The 24,927-nt window shown below is 46.1% G+C and overlaps 1 protein-coding gene across 7 annotated transcripts; it reads right to left on the bottom strand.

Moving 5' to 3' along the window:
- Positions 1-657: 657 nt before the first annotated feature.
- Positions 658-24,796, bottom strand: LOC136325999 (major histocompatibility complex class I-related gene protein). 7 transcript variants are annotated; one of them, XR_010729362.1, is made up of 8 exons: positions 24,662-24,796; positions 12,961-13,224; positions 12,026-12,301; positions 9,534-9,809; positions 8,872-8,976; positions 6,981-7,661; positions 6,735-6,869; positions 658-3,956 (listed from the first exon to the last, which is right to left on the bottom strand). XR_010729362.1 is itself a non-coding variant. In XM_066261285.1 (6 exons), the coding sequence occupies exons 1-6, from the start codon at positions 24,714-24,716 to the stop codon at positions 7,621-7,623; spliced, it is 1,017 nt and encodes a 338-aa protein (XP_066117382.1). In that variant the 5' UTR covers positions 24,717-24,796; the 3' UTR covers positions 5,358-7,620. The 7 variants fall into 7 exon arrangements, 1 of the variants encoding a protein (XP_066117382.1); XR_010729364.1 differs by having other exon boundaries at positions 7,079-7,661; XR_010729366.1 differs by adding an exon at positions 15,703-15,843 and having other exon boundaries at positions 6,735-7,661; positions 12,890-13,224; positions 24,662-24,785.
- Positions 24,797-24,927: the final 131 nt, after the last annotated feature.

Raw genomic sequence — 24,927 nt, 5'->3', positions numbered from 1 at the left:
AGGCATAAATTCCACGAGGAACTAACCCTGAGGAAACATATATGAACGGAAGTTCATTCATTAGGTTGACAAGTACAGGCACAAGGGGAAGCATGAGTCATACTCCTGGGTCACTGGGGGCCCCAGAAAATGGGTGGTTTACTTACAGACTCAAGGTGCAGCTGTGCACAGCTAGAAAACAGCTGCTGCAAAGGAACCAGCTCAAGGACCAACCATCAGGATGGTTCAAGGGCAGTCATTCTCCAGTCATAGCCCCCCTGCCTATGCAATGGGAGGCTTAAAGTTCAGATCACCCTGAGCTGCCACCATCAAGCAATAACAATTTTCAGTCACACAGGTAGATGACGCTAACCTTAGGCAGGGGCACCTTCAAGTTATGAAAGACGGCAGCTAGATTGAGGGACCAAATACCTCGTGCCTTCTCTTCAATGGGGTTTTAGAACAGTGGAAATGCTCCCAATACTCCCTAAATAAATTACTTTTAATGCTATAACATTATGACCAAATTCTAATAACACAGCCTTTTCAGATGATTCTACTGTTAATGGGTCCCTTTAAGTATCTCAATTTGCATTCTACTGACTGCAAATTAAATGGGATTTTTCTAAGAAAGAGTTTTGGGGACATAGGCACAGATTACTTTAAAAAGCTCAACTATCAGCCACTTTTATTATTTGGCAAATTTCTACATGAAACTAGTTTCATGTAAACCAGATGATGACAAGTTACCATAACAGAAATGAGTTGTTGCATTGTCCTTCAAGTTTTAAAAAATTGTATTGTGAAATAATTACAGAGTCATAGGAGAGCATAAAGCTAGTACAGAGAGGTGCCATGGACCCTTTGCCAAGTTCCCTCCATGGTTACATCTTAAAATTATGATACAGTAATGAAATCAAGAAACTGATACCAATACAATACGTGTGCATAGGTCTCTGTTATTTTATCATGAGGATTTGTGTGACCGCCACTGTAATCAAGACACAGGACTCCCAACACCCTCATGCCACCCTTTACAGTCATACCCGCCCCTCCCCCACTGCCCCTAACCCTGGCAAACACTAATCAGTTTTCCATCTCTATTTTGTCATTTTGAAAATATTACAGAAATGGAATTATACACTATGTGACCTTTTCTGATTGGCTTTTTTTTTTCCCTTTTCACTCAGTGTAATGCCCTTGAGATCTATTTAAATTGTTGCATCTAGAAATAGTGTACCCTTTTTTTTATTGCTGAGTAGTATTCCATAGCATGGATGCAGCCTTGTTTAGCCATTCATCTACAGAGGTATCTTTTGGTTATTTCCGGTTTCGAGCTATTACACATAAAGCTACTCTGAACAATTTTGCACAGGTTTTAACGCAGACAGAACTTTTCATTTACCTCTGGGGTGTAATGCTGGGTAAGTATATATTTAGTGTTTAGATAAATAGCCTGTTTCTGGGATGCCTGTACCATTCTCTGTTCCCACCAACAACGGATAAGTGATCTCATTTCTCCACATCCTTGTCAGTTTAGTGTCGTCGCTACTTTTTGAGTTGTTGTTACAGGTGTAGAGTGATATCTCACTGTGGTCTTAATTGGCATTTCCCTAATGACTGGTGATGCTGATCATATTTTTGTAAAGACATGACATTTATAATTGGTTTCAGAGTTTCTTTTGGCAAACCATTTTACTCTCTCCAAGCCTCAATTTTTTTCTTTCATCTGTAAAATGAGAGAATTTAACTATATGACCCCTAAACAACCCACCAGCTCTAAAATTCTATGTACCAGTGGATCTACCCTGGTTGAGTTTGTTTGCAAGGTGAAGTGCTTTGAATTTTCCCTTTGGGCATCTGCTATTCCCATCTGCAAAGAATTGCCAAGTAATGAATCTTATCCACGGCCTTTCTTGACATTTCCATGAAATGTGTGACAACTCCCTATGGGTTCATTCAACCCTCTAGGCCTTATTCAGCATTTAAGTCAGATTCTCAAAGGCTGAGAGCAAAGACTCAGACTTCTATGAATTTATAAGGGACTTCATTGATTTTCTGATTCACTGTGAAGTTTTTATTCCTTTGTTCCCAAGGAAGGAGGTTCACTACAGAGCATAGTTTTGAGCAGGTCATACCCAGAGCATCAGCTGAGTACCTACTGTGTGCAGACAGGGTGGCGTACTGGAAAGAGTATATGGAGAAGGACTCAGGTTTGAATCATGCCTCTGCCACCTATTAACTGTGACCCTGTCAAGGAACATAACTCACCTGAACTTCAGCAAAATGAAGCTAATAATATCTGCTGGCAAAGTGTTATGAGGACTAGCGATAACACACATAAAATGCCCGGTTTGAAGTAAACACTAAAAAAATGCTAACTATGATTGTGTGGGACATAGGGAGTAACAGCCTGGAGAACACTGAGAGGACGAGAGACATGGCATGTGCCACCCCCTGTACAATCTACCTTCACACCCCCCCCCCATTTACTTTCTATACTAACCAACGCTAGGAGACAGGTAGTTACACATCTGATTTTATAAAACTGAAGCTCAGAAGTTCAGTAACTTAAGATCACCTGATATCAAGCAAAGGAGATGGAATTTAAACTGTGTCCTCAAGGAGTTTATGGTCTAGCCGGAGAGATAAGCTGGGTAGAAACAGATAAACACCAACACAGAGCGGCCAAATGTCAGCTGAACAGCAGAGCCAAAAAGCATTTACAAGTTTAAAGAGGGAGTTAATTCTGAGGATCGGCCATCCGGGGAAGGCAGAAGGAAACAGAGGATTAAAATGCACTCTGACTCGCTGCACACCCTTGAGTTCCTGGATGTCACCATCACAACTGCTTGCTGGTCCTAGAAGCCCAGCCAGCTGCTGCTGAGAGGGAGGCAGCACTCAACCGCGGTCCTCTCTGCCCATCGTCCCTTTCATTAACGAAGTATTTATATGCAGGCCCTCCCATTTCACTCTGCAGTTTTATCCAGCCAGTGTTTTTCAGCATTACCACCAATGGTCACTGTCAGAGTTGTAATTATTCTATTAACACAAAACCCAGGGTCTAGTTCATAGAATTACATTCCAGGTTATCTTTCTTAAAATCCTTTTCTATGATATATGTGCTTGATTTGCTTATAAGTATATATCTGGGCCATTTCTGCAATTGATACTATTCAAAAGATCCCTATTGGGCTCTAGTGCCCATAGTCTGGCTCATAGTGGGCACTGCTAAACTGCATTTGGCTGATATGCATCTGTATTAAGTGGCTCCCATGTGCCATGCACTGGGGTCCCAGGACTCATGGAACTTACATTCTATGAATGGTGGATGAGCTAAGGAAGGCCGTAAGACTCTAATTTGAATATCAATATCTATGGTCAATCATCAGTAAATACACTCTGTGGCATTAATGAAAATACAGTGTACACAGTGACACACAGAGACAGTATGAATTCCTTGTGGCAAAGGACAGTCCTTGAAATGTCCATCTCTGGGCCTATAAACACATCATCATGTAGACTGATTTCAAGTCAACAAAGCTGGGCAAATTTACAAATCTCTGAAACTCGATCTTAATTTCAGTTGCAAAGGCCTAAACTGGGTTAGAGCAGCTTGCTTTTCGTCTTCAAGCCTCTTTGATCCTCAGGGATCAATGACTGATTCAGTCTCTAAGAAGTAAGGCGGAGAGCGGCCCAGATTCTCAGCCTCAGGGGTTACATCTGGCGAGCCACTTCCTGTTGAGTCTCACGCGCAGACTATGTACTTGGAGCCGCTGTGTGAGTAAGAGAGCATGGGCTTTCAGATCTTTCAAAGCGCAACAAGGGGTTGCACTCAGCAGCTGATGAGACTGCAGATGTTGTCCTTTCCATTCTTCCCAGCCCTCCACGTGGCCTCAGAATCAGAATCGTCACCTTTTAGAGTCTGTGTCTTCTTGAGGTGCCCAGCATTCTCTCTCCAGGCTGCTGTCCTGTTGCTGAAAAGAATGCAGAGCTGTTACTCAGTTCAGGGAATAGGATCGCTGTGGGCCGACACCGCCCCACTGCCATGCCATGGGCCCACACCTCCACACCACCCCAATGCCATGCCGTGGGCCCACACCTCCACACCGCCACACCACCCCACTGCCATGCCGTGGGCCCACACCTCCACTCCGCCACACCACCCCACTGCCATGCCGTGGGCCCACACCTCCACTCCGCCACACCACCCCACTGCCATGCCGTGGGCCCACACCTCCACACCACCCCACTGCCATGCCGTGGGCCCACACCTCCACACCGCCCCACTGCCATGCCGTGGGCCCACACCTCCACTCCGCCACACCACCCCACTGCCATGCCATGGGCCCACACTGCCACACCGCCTCGCCTCAGAGAGAGAAAAGCGGACTCTCAGCTTGAGGTTGCATGTCGCACTTCTCTCTTGGTTTCACTTCCTTTTCCATTCTGGTGGCTCCCCATTTTGGTCTGCAGCCTCCAGTTCCCTGAATTCAGTTTCCATTTGAGAAGCTGTTTTCTCAGAAGCGGGTTTTCTTCTCAATTGTTCCCACCCTCCGGCCCTGCTCTGCTTCATGAGAAGCCCGGCTGCAGCCACGGCACTTGCCCCAGACCAGCCTCCGCCTGCCAGGGCTCCGGGCCAGCCGCCTGCCCCTCAGTCTCTCGCTCCAACCTCCAGCTCCAACCAGCCCAGCTCAGGACTTTCTGGTCCCAAACACTCCTCCACACCCACCCCCTGCCAAGGGACACATGGAGAAGCTCCTGCCTGACCGGCTCAGCTCACACCAAGTTCAGGGAGGAAGGTAGAGAGGAAAAAGCATATGTAATCGGTCCTTAGAAGGAGCAGTCTCACAAACTCCCTAGGTCATTAATAAGAACTGATGAAGTCTGTGTTTCAAAAACTTCCAGGAACGAAAGACCCAGATGATGATAGGAAAACACATTCAGATTATATAACAGCTCTCCAGGCCTCAGCAATAAAAAGATAGCTATCAGGTGGTCAGAATATTTGGGTCCCCAGGATGATTGCTCCTATACTGTGCCTTTTCTCATAGCCTTTAAGAAAAATCGTGCCTCGACTGAGACCCTCTGAATTCTGTCCTTACCCCCAGTATGTGTGTGTGTGGGAGGAGGAGAGTGGTTAGAATGTTTGGAATCCCTAATTTCACAGACAAGAAAATGACAAGATCAAGTATGAAATAACTTATGCTGTAGAAACCTTTGAAGAATTCAGACTGGTCCTTGGGGCCTTCATCCTGGGCTCTGGAATGTCATGTGATAGTGAGTGGAATTATTTCCCCTCTATGATTTCAGTGGTAAGATGACACTGTTCCTTTGCACCGGTACACAAGGACTAGCTAATTAAAATACTGTACTGGTTCATTCAAGAAGTATTTACTGGGTTCCTACTACATACAAGGCATGGTGCAAACAGACTGTGTAATATGACAAAAATTTAAAAATAGATCGCCATAAATAAACTCCATGATAGGATTATGTAAAACCTTTCGCATAATTTTAGCTGTTTGGATATACAAACAGGGCTGCTAATGCTACTGTTTTGAAAGAATCAACCTGTTTTTTTCCACTCCCACCCTTCCCTCCAAATCAATTTTTTAAAATTATTTTTATTTTATTTATTCATTTCAGAGAAGAGAGAGAGAGAGAGAAGGTGGGGAGGAGCAGGAAGCATCCACTCCCATATGTGCCTTGACCAGGCAAGCCCAGGGTTTCAAACCGGTGACCTCAGCATTCCAGGTCAAGGCTTTATCCACTGCACCACCACAGGTCAGGCATCCCTCCAAATCAATTTATTCATCCTAGTCTATGGCCAATTTTCTTCTATTTTCTAATGGTACGACCACAGATGCCTTGTAATGGGTGCCCTGCACATCAAGGGGACAAGCAGGGTAGAAATCCATTGTCTGATTTGCTGACTAAGCCATATCACTCAGCCCGGGTCAGGGTCCGAGTAGAGGAAGGGGACAGTTCTCTAATTTGAACAAATGTCCCCTATGGGTTAGCTGTGGCCCTGCTCAGCTGGTTCACAAGCCAGAAATAGAATGAGCAGAGTGATCAGTTGTAATCAACAAGATTTACAACAAAGATACATTAAATGGCATCGATGGTGTTTATCTTCACTTACTCCTGTAAGTGGCCATATTGGGTATTCTTTCTACTCAGCCAAGGCAACTGTGGGGAAGTGAGGAGAAAACTTGTTGGGGAAGGAGGCCACAGTGAAAGCTTGTGTTTCCCTGGAGGCACAATACAGGCTCCCCATGGTCTGAGTGTTTCTAGAAATCTTAAGTCCAGGAGAATCCAGGGTCCTAGGGTCTGAACTCTGATTTAACTTACTGAAAAACATCAATATTTCCCCTCTGGTCAAATGTGACCTTCTTACTGAGAATCAGAGATGACAGGCAAACAAGAGGTAAATGATAGTGAAGATTTCAGGGGTACAGAAAGGCAGTTCGGAGGGGTGTTAGTTCTCACAGTTGGGCTTTCCTGTACTCCTGGGGGATGGGGCGTAAGCATGGCGGATAAACACGTGTGGACAGGTGGGTCAGGCCCATCTACGATAAGCCCAAAGAGAAAGGACAGGAATCAGAATTGAAGCCTATTCTGATCAATATACTATCATTTTCATATTAAAAGACTGCACTTCGGTCTAGGTCTTTGTAGTTCCACTGAAGGTGGTAAATGTCTGATAATTATTGTTCTTACTCTACCTCAGGAGACAGAAAAAAGAGCCTGACCTGTGGTGGCTCAATGGATGAAAGCGTCGACCTGGAACGCTGGTTGCTGGTTCAAAATCCTGGGCTTGCCTGGTCAAGGCACATATGGGAGTTGATGCTTCCTGCTCCTCCCCCTTCTCTCTCTCTCTTCTCTCTCTAAAAATGAATAAATAAAATCTTTAATAAAAAAGAGAGAGAGAGAAAGAGAGAAACAATAAGATCACTTCCAGAGGTCTGGCCAGGCATATTTCCAAGATTCCAAGCTACCAGGCAGAGCTGCTATAAGAATAGGACACTCCGGCTTTCTCTCAGGCCAAAAACATGTAAAACGATCCGGTTATTCACTGGCCATGGTAGCAACTCACTGGTGGTTCTCATAGGGTGGTCCAACCCTGGCTGTTGGGTCACAGTCATGGCACCCGCAATTCAAAGCTCTTGCATAATATATTCTCAGGAAGGAAGAGAAAGGCCACTTCATAATGTAGCGAGGTTCCCCTCACTGGTAGTATTCAAAGTGGAGGCTGGATGCGTAAGTCAAAGGGAAGACATTTCCGGCCCTCGAATGGAAGATTCCTTCCAGCTCCAAGATTCCCTAATATACTTGGCAATCTTCGGTAACAGATGGTACGTGGGGTTGTGCTGTATCGTGAGATAAGCTGTATTTAGAGCCAAATGTGATTTTGATAAAGAAGTCTATCAAAAGAGCTTGAAAGCTGACAGTCTTTTTGGAGCCAAAGAACAAAGAAAACTTTGTGGCTCCTGTCTTTCTGCCATAAATGCTCAACCCTGTAATATCCATGTCTGTTGTGGGTATAGTCAAGAGTTTTGAGTGCTGAACATGAATCCATAGGGACAGAAGAGACCACGGGTCCCAGGAGAAAGACAACTGTCCAAGAGCTATCCCCAATCATTGATCTGGTGCAGGAAGGTAGATGACTTCATTATTTTCTGAAAGAAAGACATTTTAGTCAGATAGGTGCATTTTTTTCCTTATAGTGCAAAAAAAAAAAGGGCAATGTTCAGCAAAATCTGAGAAGCTGACATTGACATTTTTAGCCAGCTTTGTCAAGATTCTCTTAGTGCTTGACAAAGTTTAACTCAAATTCACAAATTCTACATGATAAAAAGCAAGAACTCACAGTGTGTGTTATTCTTGAGACAGGTGTGTTATTATAAAAAAATTTTTTTTTTAATTTTCTTTAGCAGCTCTCATTTATTGGATTGGGCTTACTGCTGCACTTTATAAAGAAAATATCAGAATGACACAATAACTCTCAGAGTTGATTTTCTAGTAAAGGGGTTGCCTTACTTTGATCTAATAACATGCATTACAGCATATCACTTGAATTGGGGTTGAAGTCTGTGGTTATGAAACCATACCAAACCCTGGCCCATTCTGGGTTCAAACCCATAACCCAGATCTCATCAATATTATGCTGTGATCAATTTGAGAGTCTACTAAAGCCAGGGGTCAGGGTTGGGGGGAGATGACTTTACAAGACAGCAGGGACCATGTCTGTCTTTTGCATAGCTATATCCCAGCATCCAGTACTGTGCCTGGAACATAGTACGTATTTAATATATATATATAAATATGAATTATATATATGTCTATATATATATATAATGAATGAACTGTTTTCCCAAAGTATTAAGCACCTATATCCCCCCATTTCTCCTCCCCCTTTTCCTTCCCCTGAGTCTCATTTTCCAAAGGTCTCTACTCTTCAACATTTCACATGCTGAAAGATGAGTTTAGATGGGAAAGAACTTTCATATAATTGTGTCAGAAAATGTCAAATAGGAAAACTTACTGATGTCTTGAAACAAAGACATCAGTAGGACAAAACAAAAAGTTAATAGTAATTAATAATAAGGATATAATTTAGGAAAAAATCAGACCATTCTATCTTCTCTGACCCAGGTTCTGGGAGGACAGTTCACCTGGACAGCTGTACTACTACTTGGTTGAGGTCAGCCATCACCTATGGAACAAGCCACTCGCCTCACAAGCATTGGCCATAGTGTATGTTCCTCATTTTGTGGGAGGGTCCAGGTCCTTCTGTGACCACAAAGTGAGGGCCAGCTCATTTCTAAGTGGAGAGCAGGCTGGGGTGATAGCATCCAGCCCCCGAGGGCTGCTGCAGGTGCCTCTCACCTCTGTGTCTCCTTCTCCAGACCAGGAGGCCAATTCCAGCCAGAGCGACGGCAAGGACCACGGACCCAGAGACAGTTTTCATCACCACAGAGAGAATTTCCGATTCTGAAAGCAAGCACATGAGGAAAAATCCACAAGTCTTCCTCCCCTTCCACGTTAACTTTTGGGGACTCTTGTCTCTGTACTGATCAGAAAGCCCAACGTCATTTTTCTTACTGGGGCTTCTCACATCATGGCTCCACGCAGGGCAACGATCTTTAAAGAGGGGACAGTAGTTCTCACAGACCCTTTCGGAGAGTCCAGGAGGCAGGTCAAAGTCATGATTTCCCTCTCCTCACGTGCACACAGTGGGGCTTCTAGAGGCTACATCCCCTGTGATGACGCCACTGCTCTGATAGCTAATGAAACATGTGCTCGTGTTTTCTTCAGTTTACATTCTTAAAATTCTTAATTTCTAATAGAGTAAGCAGCAATAGAAATCACCCACGTAAACAAAAGCTCTTTGGGGTCCTCAATAATTTGTAAGAGGATAAAGAAACCCTGAGACCAAAGAGTGAGAGAAGCTCTGATTTCAAAGAGCCGTCATAGAGCCCGCAGTGATCCACGCCGGCTCTCACCCCCTTCCTTGGCTCGCTTCCCGGACAGCCACACCCTGTCCTTACCCCGAGGGACCTGGAGAACCATTTGGACGTCAACATGCTCCACGTGACAGGAGTAAAGGTCACTGCTCTGAGGATCCAGCTCCACCGACACCCATGTCTGGTAGGTCCCATCCCCACTGGGAAGAATGTCTCCATAATCCATTTCTTGGATCATTTCTTCCCCATTTTTCATCCAGATAATGGAAATTTCTGGGGGGTAAAAGCCATGAGCTCTGCAGAAAAGAGTTGTAATTCCTGGGAAAATTTCTTGGCGACTTACTCTGACGAGTGGGGGCTCTAGGAAGAAGAAGGTGAAGTTAAGTAGAAATATCTTAAGCACTGAGTGTATACAGTATTAGAACTTGGCGACTGGATTACCCAATTAATTCCCTTCATTGCAGGAAACACCTAAAACCAAGGATGACCCTGGTTGGTTGACAAGAAGCCTATTTATTGTATACTCCTTGCTAGGGTAGTGTGCTCAGGAATAATGAATGTGGAGTAGAGCCAGGTAACTGAGCTACAGAATTTATATGTGACTATTTGTGATACGTAATTCGGCAGAAGTTTGGAGATTAGAGCTCAGCACTCCCTTTCCTCAATTCTGTGCTAGTGCAAAGACATCACAGCCGCCTCAGCTCACTTTGGTCCTGAATTGCCTTGTGTCCTCAAGTTAGTATTGAATACTTTGGTGATTGCTGTGGTCTGAATGGTTGTGCCTCATTCCTGACTCATACGTTGAAATCCTAACCCCCCAAGATGATGGTATTAGGAGGAGGGGCCTTTGGGGGGGGGGAGCTGAAGTCATGAGGATAAAGCCCTCAAAAATGGGATTAGTGTCTTATGTAAAAGAGGCTCCAGAGAAATCCCCAGTCCCCTCCACCAGGTGAGGACACAGCAAGACATCAGTAGTCTGCTACCTGGAACAAGGCCCTCGGCTGATCATGCGGGTGCCCTGATCCCAGACGTCCAGCCTCCAGAACTGTGGGAGATGAAGTGCTGTTGTTTGTGAGTTGCCCAGGCTGTGGCATTTAGTTATAGCAGCCCGAACGAGCTAAGACGGAGACCGCCATCAGACACAGACATACATCACAGGTCACCTTGTACCCTCACAGGGCCTACAGAAATTCACATTCCAGAGGGACTCCAGCAGGGACGACAAAGAATTGTCCACTTGCTCCCCCTTGACCATTCTGCTTATTTTCCACACGGTGCTGTCTTTAGTGTGTCCTGCTGACACTGGGTCACATCCAACGCCACCCCTAGAGGGCCTGCTTCCTGCTCTTTGCTGAGACTCTCTTCCTCATCCCACCACGCTACCTGCCGCCGCGATACTGGGAGGACCCTTCTCCCAACCACGCCTTCCTTTTCTGTCCTATGGTGTGCAGTTTAGTAGGAGAAAAAGGGTTTTCAACATTAAAGAGAAAATAAAATGCTACCGAGAGAGACTCAGCTTTTTGACAGTGCCTGTAAGAAATGATCACAGATGCTCTTCTAGGCGGTGGTTTTGACCAACGGGCTGAGACCCCATCAGGGCACTCATGGTGGAGAGAGTAGGCTTGGAGGGGGAGCAGACACACGGAAGTTAGGCTTCCCACACACCCTCCGTGCCCAGGCGTCCCCCTGCTTTTCCAGAGTATCAGCCCTCCAATCCCAATTAAACTCTGTCTGCCTTCTGCTGGCGCTGGGTTCACCGAGAACAGCAGGCCAGGACACTGGGGGGATCTTTGATTGCAGCAAAGCCGGTACCACTCATCGAGGTGAGGAAGTGGAGACTCATATGGTTCAGCCAGGGAGCGAGAGAGTTAAGCTCACATTGGAGTTATCTGCCCCTGCAGCCGAGCCTCCTGGAAAGATAGTCCAAATTCCTAACGGGGGCCGGCTGCCTCCCAAGCCCCACCTCCCCCCCCAGCTCTGGAAAGTCCCCCATTAGAGATGATTCCTGCAGGAAAAGGCACATTGTGTCTAGAAGTTTCCTATAGCGTGATACAGGCAAAATACATTTTGAATAAGATTATAAGTGAAAAGTTCTGTATTAACTAAAAGCTGACTGATTAAATCCTATCGTTACTGCATAAGAGGAGCTTTGCAATGAAGGAAATCTCATCATAAACCCTTCAGTAAAGCAAAGACTCTGTCTCTGTGAGCCGAGGCTTTCACTCGTACTAGGTTATGAGGGCCCTTAGTTACTAAACAACTTGTAAGGATTGCTCCCCTGCCCAAGGTAGTTCCCAACTTGTCACTGGCAGGAGACGGAAGACTTTGTCTTACTGGATCCCCTCAAAAGAAGGTGTCCCTGGAGGGACTGCACTCTCTCTAGTGCAGCTGCTGAACTTGTCAAGATGCTGATAAGCAGTAACTAGGGGAAGTTTGCACAGGGTGTTACAGATCATGAAAGTCCGACTAAAAAGACAGATTTTGGAATAGGGTGACTATAACCTAGATTAGAGGAAGTTCTGTAGAAAACCAAGGGTCCCAGGGTGTGGGGACAAGGTATTCTCCCTTCTTTTCACCTGTCCTTAGGAGAGTGTCTTTCCCATAATCCAGGAATCTCTTTAACCAGGCGATACATTCTTCTTCCAGCCAATTTTTCTGATACTGCAACTCATGCCGATTGGCCTCCCACGCCCGCTTGGTGATGTGAGCCACGTTATCCACAGCCATCCAGGTGAGCGTGTCTTTATTGAAGATGAGGAAATCCTGCCCATCGTATGCATACTGCAGGAATCCCGAGGTGCTCCCATCCTCCTGCAGCTCACAGCCAATCATCCTCTGGTACGTGTGGGACCCTGGAACACAGACAGGCCAGAAAGGTGTGTCCCTAGGGGTGCCCAGCTGGCGTCACTGCATCCTCCTCCACCCCAGGACACAGCACCCTACAGGCCCACCATGGCATCCCTGTCTCTGCGAGGTCGCTGTGACATAATCCCATCTCTTAACAGGTATTTGTGGCGAACCTACTGTGTGCTGAGGGAACAGGATGATTCCTGCCTTGGAAAGTTATTCCATCATGGGAATGATGGACTGATAAACCTTACAGTGCAGTGGGAGAGGGAGAGATATGCAGGAGCCAGAAATACCCCTGGAAAAGTGACTGTCGTAAGTCACGATGCCTATGTGAGCAACTCACTAAGCCTGGCCCCCAAGAAATGAGACACAGAATAGTGACCTTTAGATGGGAAAGGGGAAGATACAGGCATGAATGATAGTGGGACAGGAATATGGCAGCAAAGGACAAAGGGCTCCTAGGGACAGCAGACAATTTGAAAGATGCACAGGGCAGATGGCAGGCACTGGACCCCATCAATCAAACGGTCCAGGCTTTGCCAAAGCCACAGAGAGGGCAAACTTGGAAAAAACTCATAGCAAAAGCTCACACGTGCTGTCAGCCTGGGGACCTCTCGGCAGGGGTGGGGACCAGCGAGGGGACGTGATCGGCTGCACGCACCACCTGAGTGGTTGTAGTGACTCAGCAGGTTCTTCAGCTCCACCTTGAACGCCTGCTGCCAGCCCCTCAGCAGCTGGGTGTACCTCTCCCAGTGATCGGGAGCGAGGTGCTCTGCCATCCATGGTGCCCGAGGCTCCTTCAGCCGAGAGACACTGTCGTATGTGGTGATGGGATGCGAGTCCACGTATCCCACTGAAATAAACTCAGGGATCTTATGGCTGGGATCGGAAACGCCCAGGCGGAAATATCTCAGAGAGTGAGTCCCTGGGAGGGAGACAGAGAAGGAAGATATTTAGAGTCACCGACCACGCAGGTCCGTACCCTGCAGTCCACTGAACCCCCACGTCAGCGCTCCATCTTCAGCTGTGCCCATTCCTCCGGGACCAGCTGCCGCCTCCTCTTACGGAATCAGAACCCCGGGAATCAGCACTGGAAAGGAGATGAGAGCGATAGTCCAAGACGTGGAGCCTTTTTAAATCAGGTTCGGAAACCTCAGGTTGAAGTTCTACAGGTAATCTCAATTTCCATGTGAGGTAGGGAGTGCTGTTCTGGTTTGCAGGGAAAGGGCCCAGGCCCACCTATTGGTCCCAGGTTTAAAAACACTGATAACCTGCCTAACCAGTGGTGATGCAATGGATAGAGCACTGACCTGGGATGCTGAGGTCCAAGGTCGAGACCCCGAGGTCACTGCCTGTTCGGCTTGAGCGTAGGCTCACCAGCTTGAGTGCAGGGTAACTGGTGTGAGTGTGGGATCATAGACATAGGGGTCACTGGCTTGGCTTAAAACCCCCCTGGTTAAGGCACATATGAGAAAGCAATCAGTGAACAACTAAAATGCTGCAACTACAAGTTGATGCTTCTCATCTCTCTCCCTTCCTGTCTGTCTATCTGTCTGTGTGTCTCTTATCTCTTTCTCTTACAAAAAAGTAAAAAATAAAAACACTAATAACTCATCCTTCTGTTTTACCAATGAGGACTACCAATGGGTAGATAAATGAGGGTCCACAATAGAGTCCTGTGTGTGCGTGTGTGTGTGTGGGCACACACACACACACACACACACACACACCCATGTCAGTCAGAGCGAGAATCCACATACATTTTTTTTTTTTTATTTATTCATTTTAGAGAGGAGAGACAGAGAGAGAGAAGGGGGAGGAGCTGGAAGCATCAACTCCCATATGTGCCTTGACCAGGCAAGCCCAGGGTTTCGAACCGGCGACCTCAGCATTTCCAGGTTGATGCTTTATCCACTGCGCCACCACAGGTCAGGCTCCACATACATTTTTTAAAAGCACAATTCTTTTCCTATTATACCAAACCACTTGTCAACCATTTCCCTATGCTTTCTCCACTTTTTCGTCTGGCCAACTATCACTATAAGAATTGTGATAATCATGAAGGGTCAAAAGTAAGCAAAAATAAAACAAAACTGTTTAGCACTCTCAGCCACTTCCACACTGAGCTCCACAGCTCATTCAAAAAGCTCACAGTCTGGCAGAGACAGATGAGGCAGCTTCAAAGTGGTGTGATGGGCGCTACAATGGTGTGAGTGCAGGGTGTGGACCTCGGGAACGCGGTCCAGAGACAGGTCTTAGAGCAGGAGGCAGGGGAGCAGGGCATGCTGGGAACCAATGGCCTCGGGAGGCTGAAGCACTCTGAGTACCACAGAGGAGACTGGGACAGATAATGCCTGACAGGTAAGCAGAGCAAGGCTGAGAAGGGCAAGGCCCTCCCGGCCGTGCCAAGGAGCCAGCAGGGAGAGGACGTGCCCGCTCCGTGCCTTTCTCTCCTACCTGCTCAGTGCTCTCCAAAAATGCCCAGCTCAGCTTGTGCCTCCTGCCATCTGATCCTTCTAAAACCTTCCCGATCCTCAAAGCCTACCTCCAAAGACACGCTCAGGGATAGCTCTGACATTTGTACAGCCAAGTCAAGAGGACAAAGGAGCCTGACCAGGTGGTGGCACAGTGGATAGAGCATCGGACTGGGATGCGGAAGGACCCAGGTTCGAGACCCCGAGGTCGCCAGCTTGAGCACGGGCTCATCTGGCTTGAGCAAAGAGCTCACCAGCTTAGACCCAAGGTCGCTAGCTCCAGCAGGGGGTTACTCGGTCTGCTGAAGGCCCGTGGTCAAGGCACATGTGAGAAAGCAATCAATGAACAACTAAGAAGTCGCAACGCGCAACGAGAAACTGATGATCGATGCTTCTCATCTCTCTCCATTCCTGTCTGTCTGTCCCTATCTCTGCCTCTGTAAAAAAAATAATAATAAATAAATAAATAAATAAATAAAGAAGAGGACAAAGGAGGTGCACATAGGCGACATTCAAATACTTAGGAAAAAATCAAGCCAACAAACTGTTAAATACATTTTATGCTTCCACTTCGATACACAGCCTTGGCAGGGTGGACAGTGGGCACCCCAGTCCCTGAGCCCTTCCCAGAGGTGCTATCCTGTCAGCTGCAGCTCTGAGCAAGATGGAGGCTGGTCTTCTCCAGGCCTGGTGGGAGCATTAAGGCCCCCGAGGCCTCTCTGCATTGCTTTGACCCTTTACCTCCCCCTTTCCCTTCTTGTAGGTGTTGGGGGCAAGAGTGACAGGCAACACAGTGGGAGCCTCTGAGTTGGGCAGCTCATCATAAAGGTGTTGGTTCTTTTGACAAGAGCAGGGATTGAAGCAGAAGTACAGATTACCCAAAACCAATATTACTGTATTCTGCTTTCTACTTTATTTTCTTTGCTTACCTTCTACCCACTGCTCGATCCTAAGTCGCTTAAGAACTGGGACTTAGCCTTTTTCCTTTGGATTTCCTGCAAGGCTTGGCACATGGTAGAAGCTTTATAAGTATTTGTGAACTAAGTTGTTGGCAAGACATTTTCTCTGTTCTGAAATAATGAAATATGCGGAAATAAATATGGATCCATTTTAACCTGGAACTTACACTTTAAAACATATTTTTCTTTTCAAAAAATGTTATTTATTGATTTTAGAGAGAGAAGAAGGGAGACAGACAGACAGAAACATCGATCTGTTCCTGTATTGTACCCTGACCAGGGATTGAACCCAAAACTTTTGTGTATGGGGACAACTCTAACCAATTAAGTAAGCTATCTGGACAGGGCTAAAACATAGTTTTCTTAAAGGGCAGGCTAGTGAATGGGGAGCAGAGCAGAAATCTAATTTACATGCATTCTAGAGTCTAAGAGAGGTATACATGCCTGACTTTGAAACTGATTTTTTTTAGAGAAAATCTTTTATTTATTTATTTATTTATTTATTCATTTTAGAGAGGAGAGTAAGAGTGAGAGAGAGAGAGAGAGAGAGAGAAAGGGGGAGGAGCAAGAAGCATCAACTCCCATATGTGCCTTGACAAGCCCAGGCAAGCCCAGGGTTTTTGAACCGGTGACCTCAGCATTCCAGGTCAATGCTTTATCCACTGCACCACCACAGGTCAGGCTGTAACTGACTTTGTATATGTGCTGCCGAAGCGAGCACTGTAACTGACTTTGAAACAGTTCTATTTCTCCACATCTGGAAAGGTCTTGTGGCTCTGCAGACCTGTAACTGTTTAAAGATGGAGACAAAGGGAAGAACAAGTGTCGAACATTATTAGTTCTCACACCTTCCTGATATCCGTATGTGTATTTAACAAACATGTGAGCGCCTTGTCTGTTCCAGGCTCTGGGCTAGGCCCTGAGCACCAATAGACAAAACAGATACAAGTGTCTGCCCTTATGGAGCTGACACCCTAATGGGGAAAAGGAAGGCAGACAGACAAAACAAAATAAATGAAATATATAAATATAACATGTCTTTTAAAGAGTACAATAGAGAAAAATAGAGCTGCAAGGAGAACTAAGCAATATAATTTTAAACAGCAATGGTTAGGGAAGGCCTCCTCAAGAAGGTGTCACTGCCTTAACTGGTGGTGGTGCAGTGGATAGAGCAGCCACCTGGGATGCTGAGGTCCCAGGTTCAAAACCCTAAGGTCGCCGGCTTGAGCACACACTCACCAACTTGAGTGCAGGGTCGCAGAGTGTGGGATCATAGACATGATTCCAAGGTCACTGGCTTGAACAAGGGGTCACTGGCTTGGCTGGAGCCCCTAGACAAGGCATGTATGAGAAGTGATCAATGAACAACTAAGGTGCCACAACTATGAGTTGATGCTTTTCGTCTCTCTCCTTTCCTGTCTGTCTCTCCCTCTAAAAGAAAAAGAAGAAAGGTGTCTCTGCAGGGAGCAGGGAGTGAGGGGAGCCAGACAGATATCTGGGGACAGCAGTCCAGGCTGCGGGAACTGTGCAAAGGTCTGAGGAAAGGAGCTGCCTGGCATGTCCCAAGAACAGCAAGAAGGCCTGTGGTGGTAGCTGAGGCACTGAGGGGGGAAGAAATCAGTAGGAATTGCTTCCACCGTTATTCAAAAGAAAACACCTGACAGAAATAAAATTCGTGGCACAGAATGGAAGAGGAGAAGGAAGAAGGAATTTGAAGAGAGATGGTGTTATGGAGCTAAGTTGGGCTAGTATAGAACTTCCCTTGGAATCTGGGATTCCTTTTATGACATCTGGGGACTGCGCGCCCAGTAGATGCCAACAAGTGGAGATAAAAAGGTATTAACATCTAGGGGCATTACTGCTCAACGAGAGAATTTTTTCTAAATGAGGATCACTGATATCATTGTCACACACAGTACATACAATTCTTGTAATTTCGCTTTTTTATTTAAAAAATATCACTTCATAAAAAACAGCATTATCTAGAGTTTAGAAGAGGTGAGCAGAGAGAAACAGGATCTGTTGACAATATTGTCCGAATCCGGTGTGTCCTTCCCTCCAACCTCAGACTCAGTCTAATTCCTGGTGTCAGAGCAGTGTTCCGCCTGCCAGCCCTGACTTCAAAGGCTGCTCTGCCCCTCAAGGCTGGTCTCCATCTGTCGGTCATCTGCCTGTCCCCACCTCTGGCAGCTGCGCCTGGCCCCTCTCCAGGACATCACAGCCCTCTCCCCTTCCTTTGCCATGGACCCAGTTACCCATCTGGTGTGTCCACAGGTACGAGGTTTGCTCCTTAGCTGGGCTTCCAAAATGCAACCTCAGCTGTGATGGGAGGTTGGTGGACAGATGATAAATAGAGGAGGCAGGGGAAAGCCTACAGTCCCCTTTCTCTCAGGGTACGTTAGACCTTGTGATAACTAGTATCCAATGGATATATTACCTGGATGATCAGATTTCTGGTATAACTATGAAGGTTGAATCACTTAAAAAGATCCCTATATTTGATCATTTTTGATCTACTAAAATGGTAATTTCATATGATTCAATCTAAGAATCTTCCAATTCTTTCTTCTTGTTCCACTAGTTATGAAACTAGGTTTCTCTCTTCCTTTCCATGAACAGACTATCAGTGTTAACTCACTTAGTAAACTGGAATCTACAATATAGAATTTGGTCTTCTGGCCCTGGCCAATTGGCTCAGTGGTAGAGCATTGGCCTGGCATGTGGAAGTCTTGGGTTCAATTCCTAGTCAGGGCACACAGGAGAAGTGCCCATCTGCTTCTCTATCCCTCCCTACTCTCATATCTCTCTCTCTCTCTCTCTCCCTCCCTCCCTCCTGCAGCTATGGCTCAATTGGAAGAAGATGGCTCCATGGTCTCCACCTCAGATGCTAAGAAGAGCTCGGTTGCTGAGCAATGGAGCAACACCCCAGATGGGCAGAGCATCACCCCCTAGGGGGCTTGCCAGGTGGATCCCCGTCCGTTGGGGTGCATGCAGAAGTCTGTCTCTGCCTCCCCTCCTCTCACTGAATAAGAAAAAAGAAAAGAAAAAAACAAAAAGAATTTGGCTTCTGTCCAGCCAGTCAAGCTACTCCTCAAAGGGCTCTGCTGGGAACTGCTGGAAAGCCCGAGCAACATGACCAAACAGTGCTCAGCCCGGATGCAGCGTGCCTTAGTGTCCTCAGTCATGTTCCCTGTAACTTGCACATGAACAAATTAAGCCTTTTTGGCAAAAGGCTGTGGGAATTACTGGTTGTAAAATAATTGATGGTGTTTTCAGGTATTCACCCATGTGAGCAATTTCTACTTACTGGGTATCTACCACATACAAGGAAGGGTGAGGCAATGTCAGGAGGAGCAAAACAAATCAGACACCAGTTCTTTCCTCCAGGAACTTACAGAATCACAGAACTAAAGCATTAACATAAATAAACACAGAGAAACGGGGAAGTGCCACCAGTGAACACCGAGCCTGCTCTCATGTGAAGCAATCTGGAAATGCTCCAAGGAGGAGGTGACAATCCTTCCACAAAGTTGGGCCCTCAATGAGCTACAGAGGGCAGCAACACCTGAACCAAAACCATGAGAACCGCACTTATTTATTAAGCACATACCATGGCTAGGGACCCAGTGCAGCCCTTGATAAACATGAACTTCATGTACTCCTCACAGCAACCCTTGAGGTAGGTTTTTCAAATTCCCATTTCAATAGGTGCAGTGAGAAGAAGAAAACTGCCCAAGATCATCCTTAGAATCCATACGTGGAGGAGCCAGGAGTCACTCTCTGACCTCTCAGACTGGAAGCCCCTCTGCCTTAGACACCCAACTTCCCCAGCCCAGGCTGTTTCAGGCTCCCCACTACATCACCATTGCTCTCTCCTGCCCCCTTGTGTCAAGGATGACCCACTGTCACTGATTCCCTCAGTGGGTGGCGGCTCAGGCTCTAGACCTTCCTACAAGTGGCTGTGGGCCCTGATTGGTTAACCCGGTCAACAAAGTCCCTATTATTTGTTGGCCCTCCCAAGTAGCCTGGTGCTTTAATACAGTCAGAATGATTATGACTTCTGGGAACTACTCTTTGGAATTTCAGGCATCACAGGAATGAGGGGAGAAGTGGATGGTGGTATTTTTAGTTAAGAGGACCCCTGGACACTTCTCAAAGCATACAGAGAGGTGGATGGTTCTACAGGCAGCAAGAACTCTTCTAATTACAGGAACTTACTGAGGGCCTGAAAGTGCTGAACGTGACAGTTTGAGTTTTTAGCTGCTTTTTTGAGGCTACCCTTTTGGAGGTCACCAATGTCCCCTTTTGTCTAAGTTTTATTCTTTTCTGAATTTCCAGTGGGCACAGTCCTAGTGCTAGGGATGCAGCAACGAACACATCAAAGTCCCAGCCTCTGGACCAATTTCTAGAAGGCAGAGATGAAAATTGTGAAGAAAAATAAAGCAGAGAAAAAGATACAGTGGGAAGAGGGCTGATCTTTTAGATACTAGGATCAGAAAGTCCTCTCTGAGCAGAGATGGGAATGAAGTGAGGGAGTGAGCCATGGGAGAAGAACCTTCCAGACGGAAGACCCATCCCAACTCCTCAAGGAGGTGTGTTTGAGGAACAGTGAGGACACCACTGTGGGACCATCTAGAGCAGGGGTCCCCAAACTTTTTACACAGGGAGCCAGTGCACTGTCCCTCAGACCATTGGAGGGCCGGACTATAAAAAAAAAACTATGAACAAATCCCTATGCACACTGCACATATCTTATTTTAAAGTAAAAAAACAAAATGGGAACAAATACAATATTTAAAATAAAGAACAAGTAAATTTAAATCAACAAACTGACCAGTATTTCCATGGGAACTAGGCTCCTCTCACTGACCACCAATGAAAGAGGTGCCCCTTCCGGAAGTGCGGCGGGGGCCGGATAAATGGCCTCAGGGGGCCGCACGTGGCCCACCGGCTGTAGTTTGGGGACCCCTGATCTAGAGCATCAGAGAAGAAGTGAATGAATGAGCTCTGTGGGTTGTTTTCCTCAGTACTCTGTATACAGTAATCACCATATGCCTCGTATTTCCCACAAGAATTCCAGTTGTGTGAGTTTTCTTCTTTTTAAATGATTCGCTGAGGTTGTAACAAAATGTGATCTGATACGTATATTCTTGAAAGGTTTCCCATAATAAGTATAAATTTGGATGTCAGAAGGAATGTCCTTTGTCATCTGTCTCAATTTGGGTTTCATAGATCAAGTGTTTAAAGAGCCACACATCTGATCTTTAAACTTGGTGCCCTCCCTCCAGCTCTTGGCACTCCTCTGGGGTAAGGAGATGGTTGAGGTCAATGGATTTTAGTGAAAATAGATATTCCAACCAGTCAGGGGGAAAAATCTAAGAATTACTTGAATTTCTCAGGTTTAGATAGACTCCATGTCAACCAAGAAGAAGAGGACCTTGGGGGAGTAAAATGATGTCTTGGAAGAATTTCTACTGCATGTACCTTAGCAACAGCTCTATGGAAACAGACTAAAGTCTAATAAAGTCTGCCCATATTTTCTCATGTTAACTGTTTGCACTCAAGGTCATTGCTAAACAGATAATCTGTAAGTCCGTGTTTTTACACTGGCTCAGTTGTCAATTTAAGGGGCTTATCCAACATCAGTTTTTATGTATGAAGGATACCATCATTCATGAAACAAATAGATGTATCAGATTCATACATCCATACATCCATGGAATTATGAATAATATCAAGAAACTGACCTTGGTTATTTCAATATTAAACTCACAAACCACATATGGCTATGCAAGAGAGATCCTATGCCTGCCCTTGGCTAACTGCACCCACCCATATCACCAGGTCACAGTCTCACACAGGTTGAAATAAAGGACAGGATGAGTCGTAAAGCATAAAACACTATTTTTTCATACAAACTCTGCAAGTACAGTAAACCACAGTGGCAAATTTGCAGTCAGTATTGCTGCCCAAGTTCTCTATGGCTCACACAGTCAGATAACTTCAATTTCTTAGGGACATTACCTTTGAACATAAATTCACTCAGGAGGCGTTTATTAAGTGCCTCTAGGTCACTAGGTAGTGCTGAGGAAATAAAGGAGAGAAAAATTGAAGAGCTCTCCCTAGCTTTAAGGAGAGCCTTGAAGGAAAGATTTTTATAAAAGGAAATTTAAAAACTGTGAACAGGAGCTATGGGTATACACAGGAAGGAGCGGTCTACTGCAGGCTATGGAGTCAATGAAAGCAACACACCGGAAGTGACAGTGGAATTATCTTGACACTTCCTGGAGTTGTGCCCCCAAACACTGCCTGCTTTCCCATGTTTAGAAGGTCCTACATGGGGCCAGCATTGGGCACCTATATTAAGTAGACCAAGTCTCTTGTAATAACCCTGGCTCCCTTCCCTGTCAGCAACCCTCAGTGCTCGAGAATTCTCAGTCCATCGGGTCCTGGCAGGAAACAGCCTTTACTCCAGATGAGTCTCCTGAAGAGAACTTAAAGAAGAGACTCCTGGTAGAGGTGGGGGCAAGCGGAAGGAAACACTGAGGGACACTGAGGCCCAGGAGCTAGCAATGATGGGAAGCCGTTACCACCCCCTAGGGCTGCAGAGATAAGAGGAGCAAATTGTGTTACCAAAGCCCAGTGGGAGCTGGAGCTACGTGAAGAAGGGGCTATTCCAGGAAAATTACATTGCAGAGGAACACAGCTACCACCAGAGACACTACAGAAACAGGGGAAGACAAAATACCCCAACCCCACTTCCCTTCTTGCTCTCTGATCTCTCTCCTTCCAGTGTCTCTGTTGGCTGGAAATCAGCCTGCAAGAGAGACTGGGTGATGAAGTCTGTGGAAGTCATCCCCCAGGGCACACGACAGGACAGAGAAGGATGACATCCAGAAGTCAAAAGGAAAATAACCAGCACAAAGTGACCCTCCCTACTCTTTATAGATGACTGGTTTTATTTCGCATTTCTGGATGCAAAGTGTCTACATCCAGAAGCGCTGTGTCAAGAAGCCTTGGACTGTGGGCCTTAAGAGACCTGTATATATTTCAGACTGTTCATTATATGAGCTAAGACAACCTCTCTGGGCTGGGTTTTCTGCCACAAGATTAGTGAGACCATCACATAAAAGATTCTTTAGGGGATACTGTGGTCATAATGAAGAACTCTTTAAGGATCAAATGAAGGTAGTATATATAAGCTTTTTACCTTCTAGAAATACCATCCTTTCCTCCCTTTCTCTTTCCATCATCTGCTGCTGACCCTCACCCCAATCTTTCCCATTTCTGATTTAAAGGGTGAGATTTTTCTGGATTAAATTTCTGTAGGAGAAGGACCCACGTCTGTCTTGTTCAGTCATGTTCCCGTCCTGGCATGCGGTAAGCCATCAACCAGCGTTTGTGCAAATACACAAGTGATCTGAAAGAGCTCCTTCCCATCATCTCATGAGTCACCGCCTCAGGTGGTCACTGAAACAGAGGTCCAGACACTGTCTGCCCACCAGGGAGTGCCAGCCCCTAGCTCAGCGGTTCTCATCCTGTGGGTTGCGACCCACAGGATGAGAACCGCTGCCCTAGCTGGAAGAGAAGTTGCTTAGAGCAGAGAAGCCTGGTGCTTCCAGCTCATGGCCCTTCTAATGTATTGTATTTGGGGCAACTGTAGGTATCTGCTTCCTCAGTGACATGGGCCCCTAAAGCACAAAAAACTCCTCTGCCCAGGTGATAATGTTTTCTAGTGGTAGTCAACCTGGTCCCTACCGCCCACTAGTGGGCGTTCCAGCTTTCATGGTGGGTAGTAGTGGAGCAACCAAAGTATAAATAAAAAGATAGATTTAACTATAGTAAGTTGTTTTATAAAGCTTTATTCTGCCAAACTTAGCAAAAATCTGACATAAAGTAGTTGGTAAGTATAATAATAATTATTATATGCTTTAACTTGCTGTAACTCTGCTTTATACATTTTATAAAGTAAAGTAACTTCCCTACTTTATAAATCACCATTACTGTGGAACCGGTGGGCAGTTAGAAAATTTTACTACTAACGGAGATACAAAAGTGGGCGGTAGGTATAAAAAGGTTGACTACCCCTGCTTTATACGCATTATCCAAGTCTAGAGCCATGGTTTTGTTTTTCTGGAATCTTCTGTTATAGGTGGAGCGTGTGGCAAGGAAGAAAAACATAAATAAACCTGAATAATGATCACGAGACTCGCTAAACTAGCAAAGAGGAGAAACAGAAGCAAAAGAAAGGATCTGAGCAGAAAAGAGGTGGCGCAATGCTCAGAAGGAAAGTGAGGAAGTTCCCAGGAGGGTCTTTCCAGAATGGCTCCCATGCCTGACCAAGTGGTGGCGCAGTGGATAGAGCATGGGACTGGGATGCGGAAGGACCCAGGTTTGAGACCCCGAGGTCGCCAGCTTGAGCGCGGGCTCATCTGGCTTGAGCAAAGAGCTCACCAGCTTAGACCCAAGGTCGCTGGCTCCTGCAAGGGGTTACTCGGTCTGCTGAAGGCCCATGGTCAAGGCACATGTGAGAAAGCAATCAATGAAACAACTAAGAAGTCGCAACGCGCAACAAGAAACTGATGATTGATGCTTCTCATCTCTCTCCGTTCCTGTCTGTCTGTCCCTGTCTATCTCTACCTCTGTAAAAAAACAAACAAACAAACAAACAAAACAAAAAACCAGAATGGCTCCCACTCTGTAGGAAGGGCGACACCAAAATCCTACACACGTGACTAGAAAACTGTTCCGTTAGTCCACCACTCCCACAAGTCCCGGGTTTAGTACGCTCCTATGAGTCCTGGTTTAATAAAGGCGCTTTTCCTCCGGGCTTCTTCTACAATTCACCGCAAGTTTTAGGAAGACGAGCTGTGCCCCCTAAGCTGCCTCAACTTTGGAGTTCGGAGCCAAGAGAACTTGGGATACTCACGGGCGACGCAGTGCTTCACCGTAAATACAATAAGGAGGGGTAACAGGAGCACCATCAGCCCTTCTCAAATCCTTTCTCTCAGATTCTTTCAACCAAAACACCGACAGGTCCTAGCGGATCCCTCAGGAACCTAAACTCCACCCACTCTTCCGTGTTTGAAGCAACTGCGCGCCGCTCAGTGGCTTCTCCCAATAAAAACGGGTGGTGTGCAGTGTGTCATCAGCTGCTAGGTAGAATAGAGGGAATGAAAGCGCCTTTCCGGGTCA

This window comes from Saccopteryx bilineata, chromosome 2 (genome assembly GCF_036850765.1).
Source record: "Saccopteryx bilineata isolate mSacBil1 chromosome 2, mSacBil1_pri_phased_curated, whole genome shotgun sequence".
Classification (NCBI taxonomy): domain Eukaryota; kingdom Metazoa; phylum Chordata; class Mammalia; order Chiroptera; family Emballonuridae; genus Saccopteryx; species Saccopteryx bilineata.
This window is presented reverse-complemented; position numbering and strand designations above follow the sequence as displayed.

What these genes read in the sequence shown, in the direction of transcription:
- LOC136325999 (XM_066261285.1), bottom strand. Translation starts at nt 24,716, where the DNA reads ATGGTGCTCCTGTTACCCCTCCTTATTGTATTTACGGTGAAGCACTGC. An exon ending in TCACTACAACCACTCAGGTG is followed by an intron (nt 12,302 to 12,960) that starts GTGCGTGCAGCC and finishes TCTGTGTTCCAG; the next exon opens with GGTCCCACACGTACCAGAGG. An exon ending in AGACACTCTCCTAAGGACAG is followed by an intron (nt 9,810 to 12,025) that starts GTGAAAAGAAGG and finishes TCTTCTTCCTAG; the next exon opens with AGCCCCCACTCGTCAGAGTA.